This window comes from Euprymna scolopes, chromosome 19, assembly GCF_053919585.1.
Source record: "Euprymna scolopes isolate OS-2025 chromosome 19, ASM5391958v1, whole genome shotgun sequence".
NCBI lineage: Eukaryota > Metazoa > Mollusca > Cephalopoda > Sepiida > Sepiolidae > Euprymna > Euprymna scolopes.
The window spans coordinates 32,233,885-32,254,624 of NC_136500.1; the positions used below are offsets into that span (position 1 = coordinate 32,233,885).

Sequence of the window (20,740 nt, forward strand, 5' to 3'; positions counted from 1 at the left end):
AACTGTCATAATTTTTATTTATATTTAAAAAAAATTATGCTAAGTTTACATGCAGTCCTGTATTTGATTTCTCGATCATCAACTTTTCAATAGTTCATTTTTTTTAGAAATCATCTATTTCTCAGAAATGGGCCTCTATCACATGATTCAGTTGTGTGCATTGATTCAACATTGACATCAACCTTTTATAGATTTAAATTTCATTGGACCAGGATGTCTTAGTTAAATGATGAAAAGTAATTATTTTTTTCTGAATAACTTTTCAGTTTAAAACATTTATCTTTCTTTAAAACATAATTGTTATGTTCTTAACCCACTTCCTAACCGGACGTTTTATTATCATTGTCTAGTGACCTGGAAATTTTCATGTGAAACGGATTCCCCACCACTCTAAATATGTAAATAATTTTATTATATTTTTACCGTTTGGGCAGTTTACATATAACGTCGACAGAAAATAGAATATACTTCTCTCTCTCTCTCTCTCTCTCTATATATATATATATTTAAAAGTGAATGTGTCTGTGTGCCTGTCTGTGTACATTTCCCTACGTAAGAACTGTCAATTTTAAGTCTACAGACTTGAAATTTGATATACAGGGTACTGAGATTTGGGAAAATCTTTGTAATCCATTTTCCGCCAGAAAGTTGGCTGTTAAGGGATCAAATTCAACGATTTGACCTTTGAGAATTCTACCAAACTCCTCCTCCAATTTTGGGTCTAAACACTTGAAATTTTAGATATAGGTTCCTTGGACATGGATCTAACTTAATAACTTGATTGGTACCCAAAACAATAAATGTTAAGGGGGGTCATAATAAGGGTCAAATTAAAAAAAAATTTGACCTCTGCGGTCTCTACCAAATTACTCAGACAATTTCTGGTCTAAACATTTGAAATGTTACATAAAAGGTATTCAGAGATAGGGCAAGCTTTTTAATCAGTTTGGGTTGAAAATTTTTAGTTACCAATATATAAATGTATGTATGTATGTATGTTTGCATGTCTGCCTAAAACTTTCGACAGAGGCGGTGGATTTTTACAAGATCAATATCGTTTTGAAGTTTGACCTTTCAGACGACAAATATGGAAAAATTGACTAAAAACATTAATATCTTCACCTTCAACTGGGCACTTTTCTACAGGGTTGGGTCGCTTTTTTCGCCGATATTTTCAAAAGTCATCCTCTCCTTTCAATTGTCTAGCCTTAATTTAAACCCACGTCACTTCCGGTTTGGCGGTGGTTTTAACAGCAAAGACGTCAGGTCTTTTCCCCATTCTTTTCCTCCTTTGCGGTACAGGTTCGAGCCTGCCTTCCTACTACCACTTCTTTTTTTTTTTTTTTTTTTGCTCAACACATACCTCCAAACACCTGGGCAATGCCGGGCTGAAATGCTAGTATATCTATAAAAGTGAACGTGTCTGTCTGTCTGTGTACATTTCCCTATGCAATAACTCTGTCAATTTTAAGTCTACAGACTCGAAATTTGATATACAGAGTACTGAGATTCTGGAAAATCTTTGTAATCTGTTTTCAGTTGGCTGTTAAGGGGTCAAAGTTCAACGATTTGACCTTTGAGAACTCTACAAAACTCCTCCTCCAATTTTGGGTCTAAACACTTGAAATTTTAGATATAGGTTCCTTGGACATGGATCTAACTTAATAACTTGATTGGTACCCAAAACAATAAATGTTAAGGGGTCATAATAGGGGTCAAAGTTAAAAAAAAAAATTGACCTCTGCAGTCTCTTCCAAATTACTTAGACAATTTCTGGTCTAAACATTTGAAAATTTACATAAAGGGTATTCAGAGATAGGGCAAGCTTTTTAATCAGTTAGGGTCGAAAATTTGAGCTATCAATATATAAATGTACGTATGTATGTTTGCATGTCTGCCTAAAACTTTCGCCAGAGGCGACGGATTTTCACAAGATCAGTATCATTTGAAGCTCGACTCTTCAGACGAAAAATTGGCTAAAAACATTAATTTCTTCACCCTCAACTGGGCACTTTTCTACAGGGGTGGGTCGCCTTTTTTGTCGATATTTTGAAAGTCATCCTCCCTTTTCGATTGTCTATCCTTAATTTAAACCTACATCACTCCCGGTTTGATGGTGGTTGTAACAGCAAAGATGTCACATATTTTTCCCATTCTTTTTCTCCTTCATGGTATGCCTTCCTACTACCACTTTTTTTTTGCTCAACATACACCTCTAAACACCCGGACAACACCGCACTGAAATGCTAGTATATCTATATATATAAATTTGTATTCCTGTCTGCTAGTTTGTTTGTTCACAATTTGATTAATATATACAAAAATTTCCTTACTTGATTCTTTCATTTATTTCTATATATATTTATGATTTCATTTTTTTTATATATATAGTACGATTCTTGCAAAAATATACAATTAAGAGATCATGTCATTTGCATATTACATTAAGAAAAATCGATTTTATTAAATAGCAGTATCTAAATTAATGTTTCTAGCGAGGGAATTGTTTTAAGTGTTTTATTTAAAATTGTTATTTTATAAATTTTAAACAATAATTATATTTATAACATTTAATTTAATTTATTTGGAATTATTATTCCAACATCGATTTTTTAAAAACTTGTTTTAGAGTTATTTGCCCCTTAGAAACTTCTGAACATTTCATTTGTTTGTTTTTATTATTCTTTAAATGGCTATACAGAAATCGGTAAATTTTTACGATGTTACCCAGCATTGTTTAACACCTAAAAAAAATAAAGATCTACTACCTCCCCCGAATTCCACAATTTGCACTTTTTTTCTTTTTCACGTTACCCTCATCGATTACAAACTTAAATTTCTAATTAAAAAAAGGTAAATTTTTACGACGTGACCCAGTGTTGTTTAACCCCTAAAAAAAAATGAAGACCTACTTTTTTTTGGCCTAATATGTTTAAACAGCCTTTATAAATAATATGAAAGAAGAAATTTAAAAAGAAAAAAATTAACATTTTACAGGGGGGATCACTTTTCTATATAAATTTAATATAAAATGAGCACCCACTTTTTGGCCACAAAACGTTCAACGAGACATGTTGTCTTTAGCATTTTTTCAAGTTTGGCGATCGAGGGGGCGAACAAAAAATGACAAATACAAATTTTTTTTTGTTTTGTTTTTTTGATGGTGGTGGGGGTGGAAATTACATTTGAAACATAAAATAACAAAAAATTTAATTAATTTTTATGAGACCATTCTGTACTTTCACCTAACAATTTTATAAACAAAACGAAACCCCAAAATATGACAAATTCAATTTTTTTTGGAGAGGGGAGGATTACATTAGAATCATAAAATGACAAAAAATTTCATTTAATTGTTTTTGAAATTAATTTTTGGTAGATCTTCATTTTTTTAAGGGTTCTGCCTACTTGGCTATTTTTTTTTTTTTTGATCGAACGGTCATTCGTTGCTATTTTCATTCAGACAAAAGTTGTAATGATTTATTTTTCATTATTTTGATTTTTTGGGGGAGAGTTTTCTTTCCAGTGCTCAATATCTGGAGAATAGTTTCTTCTCTTTGTATCCCTTCTGCCGAAATATCTGGTGGAGAGGGTATCACATACTTCTTCCTTTTTTTGGGTGATTACATTTACATACTTTCATCCGTTCTTTTATTTTTGGAATTGTTGTGGGGGTATCCATATTGCCCATGATGAAAATGATTAGTATAGCAGGTGTGTTCCAAACGGAACTGCATGTCAACCCAGGCAATGCCGGGTACCCATGCTAGTATATATATATATATATATATATATAAAATCACATTGACACACCGGTTCTCATCAGATCACCAAAGTTAAGCAACGTTTAGCCTGGCTAATACCAGATGAGTGACCATTTGGGAATTCTAGATGCTGTATGTGCTTTCTGCTTATCTCAGCATTGTTTCCATTCATCCTGAACCTCCACTTACCACTGGTATTCAACTCATGTGGACTCAGGAGAGGTGTGTTTGGAGATTGTACAACTCTTGCCACAAAAATTTCACATGCAGGCACATTTACAGTCAGTATGCATAATCTGTCAAGACTGAAGGAAGCCTTTATATATATATATATATATATATATATATATATATATATATATATATATATATATATATAAATTTAAAGGGGGTTAAAACAGTAGTCTAAAGTGCAGAGTGTATTTTAATGTGATAGTAAAATTACTAATTTAATTAAAATACAAAAGAACAGTGCTCGTTGTAATTCAGATATATAATAAGCTCGATAGGCAAATATCCTAGAGCTACTTTAATATTTAGTAATGTGATTGATAATTTAAAATTCAAATTAGAATTAAAAATTAAAAATCTGTTTCATAAGAAGGAACAACAAAGTCAATAATTTGTACGATCCTTTCGGAAACAATGTTTTTATTGTGACAGACATTAAGCCACGGACAATAATTTTGACATATAGTTTTTTTAAACAAAGTCTCCTCATCAGCAAAAGTATTGGGTGGGTTTTTTTTATATGTAAAAGACACCATAAATAAACCTAGCAATTTTTAAGTAAGGCAGATGTATCTAGAAAAAATTAAAATAAAAAGGAAAATATTTACTTGATAAGAAAAGTAATATGGGTTGAGAATAAAAATAGAATAAAATTATAAATCTGAATTTGGTTTAAATAAAAAATATATAAAAAATAAAAAAAAATATAAAAAAACAATAAAAACATTGTTTCCGAAACGATCGTACAAATTATTGACTTTGTTGTTCCTTCTTATGAAACAGATTTTTAATTTTTAATTCTAATTTGAATTTTAAGTTATCAATCACATTACTAAATATATATATACACACACTATCAGGACCCGTTTCCTGGCGTTGCCTGGGATAAGATAAACATTTACTCACAATTCTATGGTTAAAAGTGAACATTTCAAAAGAATAAAATTTAAATCATTTTTGTGTTTTAAAAAATAATTATCTTTTAGAATGTTTTTTTTTTTTCTTTGTTGCAATTCACGTAATATATATTAATGAGATTTTTTCATGTCAAAATATAACAATATTGAATTTATTTGTATATACGGATTCATGGTAAACATAAATTAATGTAACCTCGACATATATAATGTTAACATTTCAAAGGATTGTAATATATTTCATTCAGATTACATAAAGGGAAATGTAGGTGTTATGTACCAAAAACTATTTGGTCTCACATTTTTAAAAAATTATTAGCAGTTTATTTTAGGGTTCTTTTAAGTTATTCTATGGTACGCTTTGAAGGTATCTAAAAAAAGAAGGCAATTTTGGCATGGTAGAAAAATTGTGTGGTTTTGGATTAAATATCGGTTGAAATTAGATTTTAGAACCGTTCTTTCGGTGATATGGTTTTAAATAGTTGCCCCACACCCAACCCTGACTAAAAAAAAAAAAAAAAGGATGATGTACTTTAGTTTTTCTAATTGTTTATTCTAAGAACATGGTTATTGTTTCCAATTATAATAAAAATAAAAAAAGTGGTACATTAAAATACAATCATAAGATTAAATCCATCATAATGCACGTCGATGTCTTCATAAATAAATCAACCATTTTCATATTCTGTTAATAGTTGCAAAAAATCAATTGCTTTGTAATTGTTCAAAATCTGAAAGGAAATTGGTTGTTGGTTGGTTGGTTGTTGGTTGTTTTGTTTTACGGCATATCAACCCTTTTCAGGTTATTTAATGCCGAATCTGGTGATTTTGAAGAACGATTTTTTAATATAGTGTATTTGTTTTTTAAGTCGCATTCTATTTAACCCATAGTTGGGACCCTAACAGGTACTACCACTCCGGGTCAGAGTGGACCTGGGAGCAATGGCAATTAAAGGGTGGCTCCACACTCCCTAAGGCCTGCAAGCTGGGGCCTCACCATCGGATATAGTTTAAGGTCATATCCAGGACCGAAAGGAAATTGGAAAATTTAACTACGAATCAGTTTTAATCGTTTATGGCCATGATGTTGACTAATACTATATTCTTTCAAAGAAATTTTTGTAACACTGTTCATCTGAGACAGTCTGATTTGTAACAAATAATCATTTTGAACATAAAAAATAGTTTTCAATAGAAGGCAGAAGGCATGGAATAGTGAGTAATTATTTCATTATCGTATTAATTTAAGTATATTTTTTTACTCATACCACAGTCTAAAATTATAATGAAAAGGGGTACTTCAACAGTATTTGAGCCAGAATGTTATCTTTAATCCTTAACTTAATTTAACCATATTTTTATTAAGCAGAAAGGCAACAATTGAAAAAGTCTACTTGAACCTAAATGTTATAAAAAGTGTAATAAAACAAAAGCACTGTCTGTATTACATAAGGCTCGTAAAAAAAAAAACCCAACACAAACTATTTTTAAATAAAAATTATAATCGAAAAGGGGTACTCCAACAGTATTTAAACCGGAATATTATTTTTAACCCTAACTGTATACTAACCATAATTTTATTGTAGGTATATTAGAAGGAAAGTGATGATGAAAAAGTGTACTTCTACAGTATTTTAATCAGAATATTATTTTTCACTGTAAATGTACACTAACCGTAATTTAAGTGTAGTTTTATTTAGAAGAAAAGTAATAATAAAGTGCTTCTACAGTATTTGAACCTGAATGTTATAAAAAGTGTAATGAAAAATAGCAAAGTCTCTATTCTGTAAGGCTTGAAAAAAAAAATGAGTACAAAACAAATAAATTTGGAACAAAATCTCTCATATGATGAAAAAGTATTAAAAGATGTTTACTTTTTGTTGCAATATAACCCAGAGTTTTAAATGCTAATAGTTAAAAATTAAGTTACAAATCAAGTGCTTTGGTTTGTCCTCATTGTACTGAAAGAGGACTTTTTTTGTGATATAACAAAAATGTTTTTATTGCATCAACTATGTCCGTTCATTCTACGAAAATAAAATCACAATCCTTATTTTTTGATGGAAAAGTTATACGATATAATTGATGAAAATAAAGTTACGTCTATGTTTGTGTTTTCTTTCAGCAGATAAAGAGGCACAATGTCTAAGATGTGTTAAAAGGAAATGTTAGAAAATGTGTGTCAGTTTGTCTTTGATGTACAAAAAATGTTTATGGCTTGTTGCAACATGATATAAATCTTAATCTAATAAATGTATGTGAACATCTAATCAAATTAAGTAGAATTTGTAAAGGGAGCATTCAGTATTTATATATGGAATGATTATTAGATATCTGTTAACAATATGACATGGTAAAATGAAATAATCACAGGTGTGTGCAATAATTGAAATATTTGCTAACGGCGTAAACTGGGGTAGGAGGAGGACATACGAGGGGCGTGCAATAAGTAATGCCCCTGACTCACTTCCCATAGCAGTAGAGCAACGAAACTTGGCACAGTTATTAGTCTTTCTCTACATAGGAACCACCCAGAGTTATGCATTTCTCCCATCGTTTGATGCAGCTCTGGAGACCGTTTTTGTAGAACACCCCAGGTTAGTCCTCCAACCACGACGTGACTTCAGAAATCAAGGGTATATCATCTGGAAAACGCTTTCCTTTCAAAAACAACTTCATGACTGGGAAGAGGTGAAAGTCAGAGGGTGTAAGGTCAGGAGAGTAGGCAGGATGGGGTAGGATTTCATAAACACACGCCTGTGCTTCTAATCTGGCGACATGCGAGTTGTGAACCGGAGCGTTGTCCTGCAGGAGGAGGGTACCTTTGCTGATCTTACCCCGCCTCTTGATTTTGATAGCTTCCCTTAATTTTCTCAAAAGTGAAGCATAATAGGCTCCTGTAATTGTGGTACCCTTTGTCAGAAAATCTGTCATCACTACTCCGTCCTGGTCCCGGAAGACTGTGAGCATGACCTTGCCAGCGGAGGGCTGCACTCTTGCCTTCTTTGGAGGTGGTGAGTCCAAGTGCTTCCATTGCATCGACTGGGCTTTGGTCTTTGGATCATAGTGATGGACCCAGGTTTCATTCTGTGTAATCAGTCTTTTGAAAAACTTTGACTCATCTTCTTGGCACATCTCCAAATTCATCCTTGAGCACTCAATGCATTCTAGCTTCTGGAATGGTGTGAGCAACCTGGAAATCCATCTGGCAGACACTTTATGCATATGTAAATGGTCATGAATGATAGTTTTCACAGACCCTGTACTAATCTTGACATCTTGGGCTATTTGGCGAATAGTAATGCACCAGTCTTCCAAAATGGCAGCCTCAACTTGACGGACAGATGCCTCATCAATGGCAGAAGGGGGGGGGCAACCAGGCCTGGGAGCGTTTGAATTCACGATACCAGCGTTTTACAAGGTCATATGATGGGGCATTATCACCATAAGTTTCTTTCATTTCATCAAAAGTCTCCTGTGGTGTGCGTCCTTTCAAATACAAAAACCGGATCACTGCTCGACATTCAACAGGCTCCATTTCACACCTGACTCAGTTCAAACACCTGATAAACAGAAACTGCAATTAGTTCAGAGCTGTAATTTGCCACATAACCCGTAGAGATATAAATCAGTGCACAGGCAAAATTTCAGCTATATCAGACAACTGGAAGTGGGTCAGGGGCATTACTTATTGCACACCCCTCGTAACAATGAGGAAGTATCTTACTACCACATGTAAGTATGGCTTGTTTTGGAGTGATTCTCCTCAGAATTATTGTAGGAATTTAATTTATTGAATTAAATCGATTGATAATTACTGGAAAAAATGCATCAGGTATTGGCAAGGAGAGTGGTCATTTTGGATTAATGTGTATAGCCCCAGCGTTTCTTTTCCTATGATGTTTCTTTTATAGATGGGAATAATTGACTTCATAAAGTGTGTGTGTGTATATATATATATATATATATATCTCTATATAAATAAAATTAACTCATTTTTTCCCCTCCGACTTTGACATTTATAGGACTGCACCTGTATACATTTGGTGCAGCCGTATCATTCACAAACTGAATCGCGACATCTGTCATATGTTATAGGCTTATTAGCTGTCCAGTATCTTGCTGATCAGAGTTTCCTATATTCTGTCTGGTGAGAGTCCACTGTAAAAATCGGTTACATTTAATGGAAGTAGTAAAGTATACTCTCTCTAACAAATTCATCCTACCACCGCCACTCACTTACACCGTTCCAGAACGTTCACAGGAGACATTTAAAACCGATCACCGGTTAGAATTAATCTAAAAACTGGTCTGGACTTACGCTGAAACGAACCACGGTTACTTTGCCATTGAATAGCATAAAACATAAACACAATTTATAAAGCATTTATTATAATAAAATTAAATTAAAACAGAACACAATCCGTTACCTGGATTTGAATTCACAATTACATTACTTCGATTTCGTTATAACCCGCATGGTTAGAGTTTTATGACAACTTGGATTTACATTTACGTGAAATGCACCAAACTTACTTTCACAACAACTTCCGTTTTGCTCTTTCCTTCCGTTCTTTTATTTTCTTCCTTTCTTTCTTTCTTTCTTTGTAAGGACATGTTTTCGTTGCCATAGTAACAACTTTTTATCGACATTGTTTCACTGTTCATGAATATTGAAATAAAATACATTACTACACATTAATAATGTCTCACTTTTAATCAGTTTTATCGACTTTGGAAAACTTTTTTTACTCTTTTTAAATGACAATGTAAATGTTTATTATTATTGAAATAAAATACATAACTACACATTCATAATATCTCACTTTTAATCACTTCTATCGACTTCTTAAAACTTTTCTTACTCTTTTTAAATGACAATGTTAATGTTTATGAATATTGAAATAAAATACATTACTAAACATTTATTAATAGCTACTGTTTATGTCTCACTTTTATCGACTTTTTCTTCTTTAATAGCATTTTCTTAAAATGAATATTAAAATAATTTCCCAACTTTTTTTTTTGTTTTTAGTTTTGTTGGTTGAATTATACTTTTTTTTTTTTTTTTTTTCATTATAATTTTTTTCATTACAACTAGTGTTGGGACGATTCCTAATTTTTATACGATTCCGATTCCAGGAAAATATTGATTAACGATTCCGATACCAAGTACGATTCCGATTCCGATTCCTGGGGAATTATTGTTTTGAAATATACCAGGTAGTTTTATACTTATGGTCGGTAGTTCCCAAATATGTTCCCTAACTTTGGAAGAGATATTTTATGTCTACACCAGTACACCGTCGTGTTTTGGTTTAAATAAAATTATTATATAATAAACTAAACGGAAAACTTAGCAAAATTTATTTTAGAGAAAATTTATTTTACTTAATTGGAATACAGAAAAAACTCAAAGAAAATAGAATTTATCCTTCAGAGAAAAAACAAATAAAATAGAATTTATATAACAGAACAAAAACAAGAAAATTAGAGAATAAATTAACACGATTCATTATTTTGGTCCTCATAATTAACAGATTTAATGAATTAAATAAAAAAAATATAGCGGAAGAGAAAGAAAATATATACTAATTAAATATAAAAAAGATAAATATTTAATTTAATAATTTATAAATGAACGTGCGTAATGAAAAAAAAAAAACAATATACCATGTGACATGGCGCCGTAGATACAAAATAACCTTTCCAAAGTTAACGACCATATATGAGAAATACCATTAATCGAAAGTTTTTGTGTTTTATACCAAAAAGGTAGGTATAGCGAAAAGTTACAATTAAAGGAATTTCAAAAACGATTTTTTGTTTGGCTATTGATAGTTGTATTTGTGACGGCAGTTCTTCAGACCTCCATAATTCACAAGGAGTAGTTAACACCTATTATTTTTTCTTACTTTTTCATTGCTTTTACACGTTGTTTCTAACGTGAAGAATAAGTTTAGCCAAACTAATTTTGAAATAGGGTATATCAAAGGAACACATATAAAAATGATACCACTATAAAAAACAAATGAAATACTAGATAAAATTGAGCAAACATAATTACCAAAATTACAGAAAACGATAAAAAAAAAATGGTGAAGTTTGTTGAGTGAAATGAATTATTGAAAGAAAATTAATTGAACTAATAGAAATGTTAAATAAAAAAATGTCACATTTCAATATTTTTTTAATAATTAAATTCTCAGGGTTGTCGAAATTCAAAATTAAGTGATTTTTTTTTTATTAGACTTCTTTCGAAGCTTGTTACCATGAAAAATACATTTAAAACCCTGTTTTTTAAATAAATTGAAAAGTAAACGCAATTAAAAAAATTTAATTGATAATTGAAACTTTAAAAACATATTAAACATTGAAAAATTACTTATCTCACAAATTAACGTCCAATAAAGTAGATCCAGTCTTCATACAAGAATTCGGTTATAATAAATATATCTTTCCCAAACTTAAAAATTAAATCTTTTTTTTTTTTTTTGAGAGAGAGAGAGTGCTTTAAAATCGCCGGGGAGTGTCGCCTAAAATTTTAAAGAAGTAAATTTTAGGAGTTTAGTGCCTTTCAAAGACGGTTATCATAATTTATTATCATCATTTAATTTCCTTTTTTTCCTCCCCCCACACCTTTCCACGTGGTTCAGTAGTTAACCAGTGCTCCTGTTGCTGTCAGTCAGCTATCTTTACCTAAGTTTTAATTTCTAGTTAAAAGAATTTTTCATGAATAGAATCAGCATTTTTTAAAATTATTTTTTTAGTTGTATATATTGTATTTACTCTTTGAAGTTAAAGAGGGTTAAAAAAATTGGTGACACCTAGATGGTGACGTAGGCAAAAAAAAAAAAAAGACACTGCGATTTCGACCCTCACTAATAAAACTGCTCTGAGTGACTAGTTGGTAATTTTTTGTTCCTTTTCTTTTTTATTTTGCTCCTCCAATTTATTTGGATGCTTCATAGTTAAATATTTTAACATGTTGGTTGTGGTCATGTTAGATGGTTTTATTCCTCGCGATATTTTAATTTGACAGACTTTGCAAATGGTTTTCAACTCATCATCTTCATCAACTTCAAAAAGTTTCCATGGAAGACTTTTTTTGGACTTTGGCGTTGTGCGTTCTATCCCAACCATTATCAATGGACCAGAGGTCATCTAGTCAGCGTCAGACAGGGCCAAACTATTTGCAAAGAACTTTGCAGCTAATTCTACCCTATGCGACGAAGGCCATCAACTCCCCATATTTCCTCCTACAACACAGAACAAGCTAGGTAACATACAAATATCCGTGCATGAGGTCGCCAAGCTAATCAAGAACCCAGATTCTAGTAAGGCAACTGGCCCTGATGGCATCCCAATTATAGTGTTAAAAAAGTTTCAACCAGAACTTGCTCCTATACTTACGAAACTATTTAAGCGCTGCCTTAAGGAGAAGTGCTTTCCGACCCCCTGGAAGACCTCATCAGTTTGCCCTGTGTTTAAGAATTCAGGTGATAAGTCCTCTCCCTCTCAGTACAGACCAATAAGTCTCCTGTGTGTTATGAGTAAGTTGCTGGAATCCATATTAAATAGAGAAATAGTCAACCACCTCAGCAGGAATAACCTTCTTAGTGACACACAATATGGTTTCCGCTCTGCAAGATCTACCACAGATGTGCTGACGGTTATATCCCACAGGATTAGTGAATCTCTTGACAAAGGCTTCCTTTCTAGGGCAATTTCTCTTGACATATCAAAGGCCTTCGACAAGGTATGGCATAAGGGTCTACTTCACAAGATTTCCAGCTATGGAAATGTGTTCTCTATCATTAAACCATTTCTCTCCGATAGGCTCATAAGAGTAGTGGTAGATGGACAAAAATCGGAGGCCTGCAATATAAATGCTGGAGTCCCTCAGGGGTCAATCCTGGGCCCAACTCTCTTCCTGATCTACATCAATGACCTCCCTAAACACATACTGAAATCATTCGTTGACATCTATGCTGATGACACGACCATCTACGGCAACACATACCAGGCTGTAAATGACAAAGTTCTCTCGGATTCTCTCTCCTCTGATCTCGAGCGCGTGGTTCAGTGGGAGAAGATGTGGCTGGTTACCTTTAATGCATCCAAAACCAAACTCCTATCCTTACATCATCAACGCTCTGATCCCCAGCTGGCATCAATTGTGATGGATGGCTCTCGTCTGAGTGAGGCCCCGTGTTTTGACAAGCTTCTGGGTTTGACCTTTACTCCTGATCTGAAATGGAACACGTACATCAAGTCTGTTGCCAAGTCGCTGGAAAGATGGTGGGATCCTTCTACCGCTCCAGAAGATATCTCACTACTGATGCAATTCTCTATCTATATAAAAGCCAAGTATGTCCAAGGATGGAATACTGTTGCCATATCTGGGCAGGAGCTGCCAAAAACAGCCTATCATGCCTTGACAGAGTACAAAATAGTCTTCGTGGTTTAGTGGGGAATGCTCTTTTCTCTACCCTGCAACCTCTCTCCCACAGAAGAGACGTTGCAAGCCTATCCTTGTTTGATAATTATTTTCATGGCAGGTGCTCGTCTGAACTCCAATCCCTGGTCCCCCCTCGCCAATCTTTCATGAAAAACACCCGTCTAGCTGAATCCACTGTGAAAAATTTCCCCCACTCTATATCTGTGCCTAAATCAAAACGCGGATTCCATGAACAAAGCTTCTTTCTTAGAACTGCACGCCTGTGGAACTCTGTTCCGTCTGCCTGCTTCCCTCCGGACTACAACTTGGATGTCTTCAAGTCCAATGTTAACAAATTCCTAATGAACCGCCCCCCCTAATTAAACACTTCATCAAATCTCCACACTAACGTAATATACTTGCAATAACCCTTATCCCTGAGTGGCTTCCGGGCCTTGATAAGTGGTGATCACTGTGTAAAAGAAAAAAAAAAAAAAAAAAAAATCCGCTAAAGACAAAAAGAAAAAAATATAAAGGGATGGGGCGGTAAATTGTACCAACCGGTAGTTAACAAAAAAAACTTATAGAATTTAATTTTTGAAACCAATGTATAAAAGTTTACATAATGAAAGTCTTAAGTAAAATTCTATTCATAAATACTTTTTAAAATGAAATTATTTAATTAATCGTAAATATTATTTAGACATAAAAATTAATTGATTACAAAACCTTTTAATATATATATATATTAATTTCTTTTTCGTTCGGCAAAAAACTGCGCAAAACACTTTTAATTTTCAATTTAAAATTCTAGAAAAAAGATTATATTATTCTGCTTTTAATATAATCAAATTCAGGGTTTTATCTTTCTGGAGAAAAAAATTTAAAAAATGGATTTTATTTCAATGAAATAAAAAAAAAACTTGACTGAATTGAATTAATTACCCTTGAATTAACGAAGGGGTTATTTAATAACTTTAGGTTTGGAAGAGATAGGTATGGGGTCGATTTTTTGGAAATATCAAAAGAAGCCAACAACTGTCAAAACTTTGCGAAATAATACAACGTGATCAATTTCATTTTAGAGATATTTCTTTCAAAAGCCTTCTTTTAAAAAAAGAAAAAAATGTACATTGTTCTATTAAACCGTTTACTGTTTAAATAATTTGACTTTGCTCGTTTTATTTTAAGAAAATATAAGTTGAAAAAGCATTTTCATTCAGTATTAGAAGATTTGTCAGTAAAAAAAAACAATCGCCAAAAAGATAAGCGTTTTTTTATTTTTACTCGCAATGTAGAGCCCTGCATACTTCTTTTAAAGTTAACTCTTTTGTAGTTTTGATTACAATAGATCTGAATGAATGAACCTTGTAAGGGAGGGGCACTAAGCATTGCCCTGTTAATAATGAATTTCTTTGGTTTCTTTTTATAACATGCTACATTTCTCTCTTGCGGTTAGAAATATCAGGAATTTTTTAAATTTTTTTCAACATCAGACTAAAAGAATCGTAATGAAGGAATCGGAAAATTAAGGTATTTTTTAACGATGTGATTCCGATTCCGATACCTCCCAAAATACACGATTCTTACGATTAACGATTCCGATTCCGATTAATCGTCCCACCACTAATTACAACATTAGTTATCGACCCCGCTTCTTTGCCTGACAAACGACATCTGTCGGCGGTTCTTGAAACTAAATTACACGCATTAGCTCCATGTTACTGACATGCAGAAGTGCCAATGGTGCCATACCTGTTATTGTAAATTTACACTCTTAGCTAATTCCGTAAAATGTGATTCTACTTTTTTAGGCGCATTTGCACCCTCCCCATGTTAAGACTGCCTTGCACTAGCGCGGATAATCAGTGCAGTGCACTAGCACCCATTTTCTTACTAATAAATGTTTAGTAATTATTTTTCTTTTAATATTCATAAACAGTACAAACGTCGTCATTTAAAAATAAAATGCTATTAAAAAAGAAAATAACATTAATTAAATGTAAGTATTATTGCAATATTCAATAAGATATTATTAATAAATGTGTAGTAATGTCTTTTATTTCAATATTCATTATAAGAATAATTTCAATATTTCATATATATAATATTTCAATATCAGACAAGAAACAGTCGATAACATTGACACATAAACAGTAAAAAAAAAAAGATATTAATAAATGTTTACTAATGTATTTTATTTCAATATTCATAAACATTAACGTTTAAGATGTCGATAAAAGTGATTAAAACTGATTAAAAGTTACATATTATTAATGTGTAGTAATGTATTTTATTTCAATATTCATAAACTGAAACAATGTCGATAAAAAGTTGTTGATTGTTTTTTTTTTTTGCAACCAGAAACAGAAGTCGACAATGGGAACATTATGAACAGTCTCAGGAAGACACTTCTGGTACTTTATTCTTTTGTTTTGATTTACTCAAAACCGCACACACCTCGAAACATCCGAGCAACGCCGGGTACCCCTGCTAGTATATATATATATATATATATATATATATATATATATATATATACTAGCAGGGGGGGGCGCCTGGATTTGCCCAATTGTAAAATATGCTTTAGATGATATTTTAATTTGTCTAGATTTCGTATATAAAGTCGTGATTTCAAAAGTAAAAAAAAAAGTAGTTGGGTGCCATCAGCTAGAATCGAAACCGAAAGCAAAACTGTAACATTCAAAACTAGTGACGTTACCACTGTACCAACGTTACACGCATATGAACTGATTAAAAATAAACTAAGATGAATGTACAAAATGCATTACAATTTTTTCAATTTTGACCCTGTTTGACCCTTAAAAACTATTTTAACCGGCTAAAGACCCATAAACAATGTCCATAAAAAAATCCAATTATTTGAGGCCTCTAGCACCATTCTGTGACTTTTAGTTCCAGAAAAGAGTTTGAAAATATGGAGACAGACTTTATATATATATATATATATATATATATATATATATATATATATATATGACAATTAGGCTACTCTGAATTTTTAATGTTTTATTTTTGTAAGGACTCTTCAGCCTAATAAATACTTAGGAGAATGAAACGTGGAAAATTCTGTGTAGCTTAATTTTCATGTATATTTTTTTTGTAACTTACTACCTAGCTCTACTCACCTAATGAACACTATTAGTAAATGAATGTATACATAAAATATATTCCATAAAATTTTATGTAGACACATGAAATAATAATCTCTCTCTGATATATATATATATATATATATATATATATATATAAACTAGTAGAATACCCGTTCTAGGACGGGTAAAATTAATACTCCAAACAGAACAGTGTTGCATCAATTTTATGTCCCTTTATGAAGATTAAAATTAAGGTATGATATTAAGCCTTATACCTAGAATCTTTATTCTAATTTTGATTCACATCTACTAAAATGCTTTTTATTCTAGAAACTGTCTAAAATTGAAGCTTTAAACTTAAACAGAAAAAATGATAATTTTTGGAATATTGCTAACTTGGTATCTGATGACTGGATGTAATTCAATGCAAATCTTAAACATTTAAATTTTCGAGTGGAAGATTGTGTTTCCTAAAAATCCTTCAAAATACTCCAAAGAAAGCAGAAGAGACGTTGCGATCCTGTCTTTGTTTTATCGCTATTTCCATGGCATGTGCTCGTCTGAGCTCCAATCCCCCCCCCTCGCCAATCTTTCACGAGAAACACCCGTCTGGCTGAAACTACTGTCAACAATTTTCTCCACTCTTTATCTGTGCCTAAATCCAAATGTAGATTCCATGAGCAAAGCTTCTTTCTTAGAACTGCACGCCAGTGGAACTCTCTGCCGCTTGCCTGTTTCCCACCTGACTACAACTTGGACGTCTTCAAGTCCAACATAAACAAACTCCTGACAAACCACCCCCTTAAATAAGACACTCTATCAAAGCCCCCAATACTAATGATTACTACAATACTATCTCATTGATTACTGTACACGCAATAACCCTTATCCCTGAGTGGCCTTCAGGCCTTGATAAGTGGTGACCTCCATGTAAAAAAAAAAAATTAAAAAAAATGTAATATGTGCATATATTTTCACAAACATAAAAAAAAATACACTTGGAAGGGGGGAAGGATTATCTAGAGATTTTAATTGTACTGGTAGTTTAAAATCAATAAATATTGTTGGACGTTAGTTGTACATAACAAAAAAATTGTACATAACGAAAAAATTGTACATAACAATAAACCTTTTGTATCTAGTAACAGTTTCAACACCAAAATCATCGCAACTACAACAGCAGCAGCAGTCATGCCCTAGCAACAGTTTCTGATCCTGTCTGTAGCAACATCTTCGTCATCTACTCCAGCAGCTCTTTCTTAGAGATGCATTTATTATTGTACACTCATGTTGTCTCTTTTTTGATCTTGCCTTCATCATCATCATCATCTACTACTACTACTACTACTACTACTACTACTACTACAACAGTAACTCTACGATTAGCAAGTTTCTAATTCTGCCTGTAGCACCATTCTTTTGTTGTCAAGTTCATCATACTTTTTATTTACCATTGCATGTGACGGGTATTACACATGATGACTAACCATCATCATCGGTGCCACCATTCCCACAACAACTTTTACTTTGAAGTATTTTTTTTTGTCTTGTCTTTTCAAACCAACTCAAGTTTTCAATTTAACACATAAATTTAAAAGATTATTTAATTCATTTATTTTATTTTTTGAAAGAAGACTTTTTGGATGTTTTTAAAGCAAAAGTTTATCCATTGGTTGATATTTGTTTTTATTTTATTCAGGTGTTGCAGATATATCCCCATCTGACTATTTTATCTACTGCCCGGTGTGCAAGAGTATTCAAGGTTCAAAACTTTGGACAAAATGTTCACAATGTAATGAGCTGAACTCCTTCCTGATTAACCGAGACAATGTAATTAAATTTTTTGTTATTTCTATATAATACAGGGTGGAACGATAAATTTGTCACCCTAAAGAAAACAACACTACAGCTTTATTTTAAAACTTTTATGGAAAAAATCAATTCAGGTAACTTGATTATGCATTATGCTGACATCTATTCAATGTAGCCGCCTTCAGCCTCAATCACCACTTTGATATGGGTCTGGAACTGGGAACATGCCTTTTCCACAAGTGCCTGCGGGAACTTGGTGAATACTCGGTGGATGGCAACGATCAGACTGGCTTTGGTGTTGTGGGAGGTCATGTTTGTGATGTTCTTGACGTAAGATCAAACGAAGTAGTCCAGTGGGTGTAGGTTGAAGGAAAAGGAGGACCAGTAAGAGAAGGATACAAAGTCGTAGCACTCCTTTTAAAGCTAAGCCTGGTTCTCTTTGGACTTGTGGGCTGGTGCTGAGTCTTGCTGCCACACCCAGAGTCTGCCAGCAACCACCTGATTGTACAATAGGATCATCACACACTTCAGCACATCCAGGTACACTTTGGTGTTGACTTTCAAGTCGATTTCAAAGATGTGAGGTGGCATGATGTGGCCCTCACTTGAAACCACACCAAAGACCATAACCATGACTGAAACTTTCATTGAGCTGTCTTCTGAAGCATTGGACCATCTAAATTTGCATTTTGAGGGTGTTGGCAATGGTCCTGTTCTCATAACTTGGATCGGTAGAGAGCATGAGTTGTACAACAGCACATATCCAATTTTACTTGTTGAACATTGTGTCACTTTCAGACATGATAGAAGGCTCCTATTGCTCTTAAGATTTGTACTCAACTGACCTACTAGTAGATGGTCTGCAACAAAAAAAGAAAATCGGTTTTCATCAAATGAAAATGGAATCATGTATTTTCTATGGTGACAATTTTATTGTTCAACTCTGCATGCATATATATATATATATATATATATATATATATATATATATATATATATATATATATAGTCTTGAAAGCTTTTTTTAACCTTAAAAACTATATAAATTTTAAACTTAATTTTTAGTTGTTCATGAGAAAATTATTTTGTCAGTAAGTCATTTAATCTGCAATCGCTGAACTTTCTAAAATTTACAATAGTTTAAAGTTTTCAGGGGTCATAAAAACAAAACAGTATATTAAGTCATGGCTCCCCAGCTGTGTTGATCAACCCCCCCCCCTTAAACAAAAGAACAAAAACATTCTGGATATTGGATCCAGTTTTTTGCTCCAGATTAATAAGGCTAACTTATTCATGTTATCAAATTTTTTTCCCTTACCTGTGTGATTTGTCCTTATCCTCCCCAAAAGGAAGTATTTATTTTTTATTTACAAATCTGCTGTATCCACTATATCTACTTATCAGCTTTTTCTGTTATTAATATTTTATTTTTATATTTACATATATATAGGGAGGGAGAGGGGCAGGAAAAATAAAGAGAAAATAACAGGTATGGGTTTTTGAATACAGAAAACACACCTGTTATTTTTTATTTATCAAATTGTTTTTACTGTTGTTTTTTTCCCCCAATGGGAATCTTTTTTTTTTTTTTTTTTTTTTGCAACTAGCCAATAAAAAATGTTTTTCGTAATTTCCATTGTTAAACAAATAAACAAATCTTTTTTGTTTTTGTAAAATCTTTTAAGAAAAAAATCTGAAAATAACTTCAGATAAGTTATCTCCCCTGATGTGACAATTTACCGCCCTAAAGTAAAAATGGGAGAAAAAATAATAAAGTGTAAGTCATGTTGAAGCGAGAATCACATACAAGCATGCGAGAGGTGATTACACAATTTTATTAATATAGATGACACTTTAAAAATTTTACTTCTCATTTCAAATGGGTGCTGATTTTATTTTTGTTTTTGTAATAATTCAGGAACCAAGATGTCGTGAAGATGTACTTTCTTGTTCCAATGTGAAGGGTTCTTGTAGTACAATTGGTTGTCAAAGTACAAAAGCTGTAAGTATAATTGATGAAATAACTGTAAATCTAAGTCCTCTTTTTTTAATAGTAATGTTAAAGAAATCCATATGGTGTATGCTCAAGTGCGCTAAAACGCATCAAAAGTAGTAAAAAAGATAATGGTTGCCAGGAAAATGAACAGTGTATGATGAGCGTAAAACTACCTGATAAAATCTTGCACTATTTTTCATAAAAGTTGATATAATAGTAATGATATTCGTATTATTTGGATTCATCGGATTACTGTTCTCATCTTGAGTGTCATTTTCACAACGTTTCGGTCACTGTAACCTCCGACCTTCTTCAGGTGCATTTGTCGAACTCTGGAATGTTTCTGTCAAACTTGTGAATTTGGACAGAATTTCACAGAGGGAGCATGCTCTCGTTCTGTCAGCCATGACTGAATGGAGGTCCTAAGTAATTCGCAATTGTATTTTTCAGTCACCCACACTGAG

The 20,740-nt window shown here is 32.6% G+C and overlaps 1 protein-coding gene across 1 annotated transcript in view; it reads left to right on the forward strand.

Moving 5' to 3' along the window:
- The window catches only part of LOC145303504 (E3 ubiquitin-protein ligase parkin-like), a 72,410-nt gene that overhangs the window by 14,788 nt on the left and 36,882 nt on the right, over positions 1-20,740 (forward strand). Inside the window, exons 2-3 of the mRNA XM_080144937.1 lie at positions 18,168-18,298; positions 20,199-20,282. Coding sequence (XP_080001063.1) covers positions 18,168-18,298; positions 20,199-20,282 — 215 coding nt within the window. The remainder of the gene's footprint in view (positions 1-18,167; positions 18,299-20,198; positions 20,283-20,740) is intronic.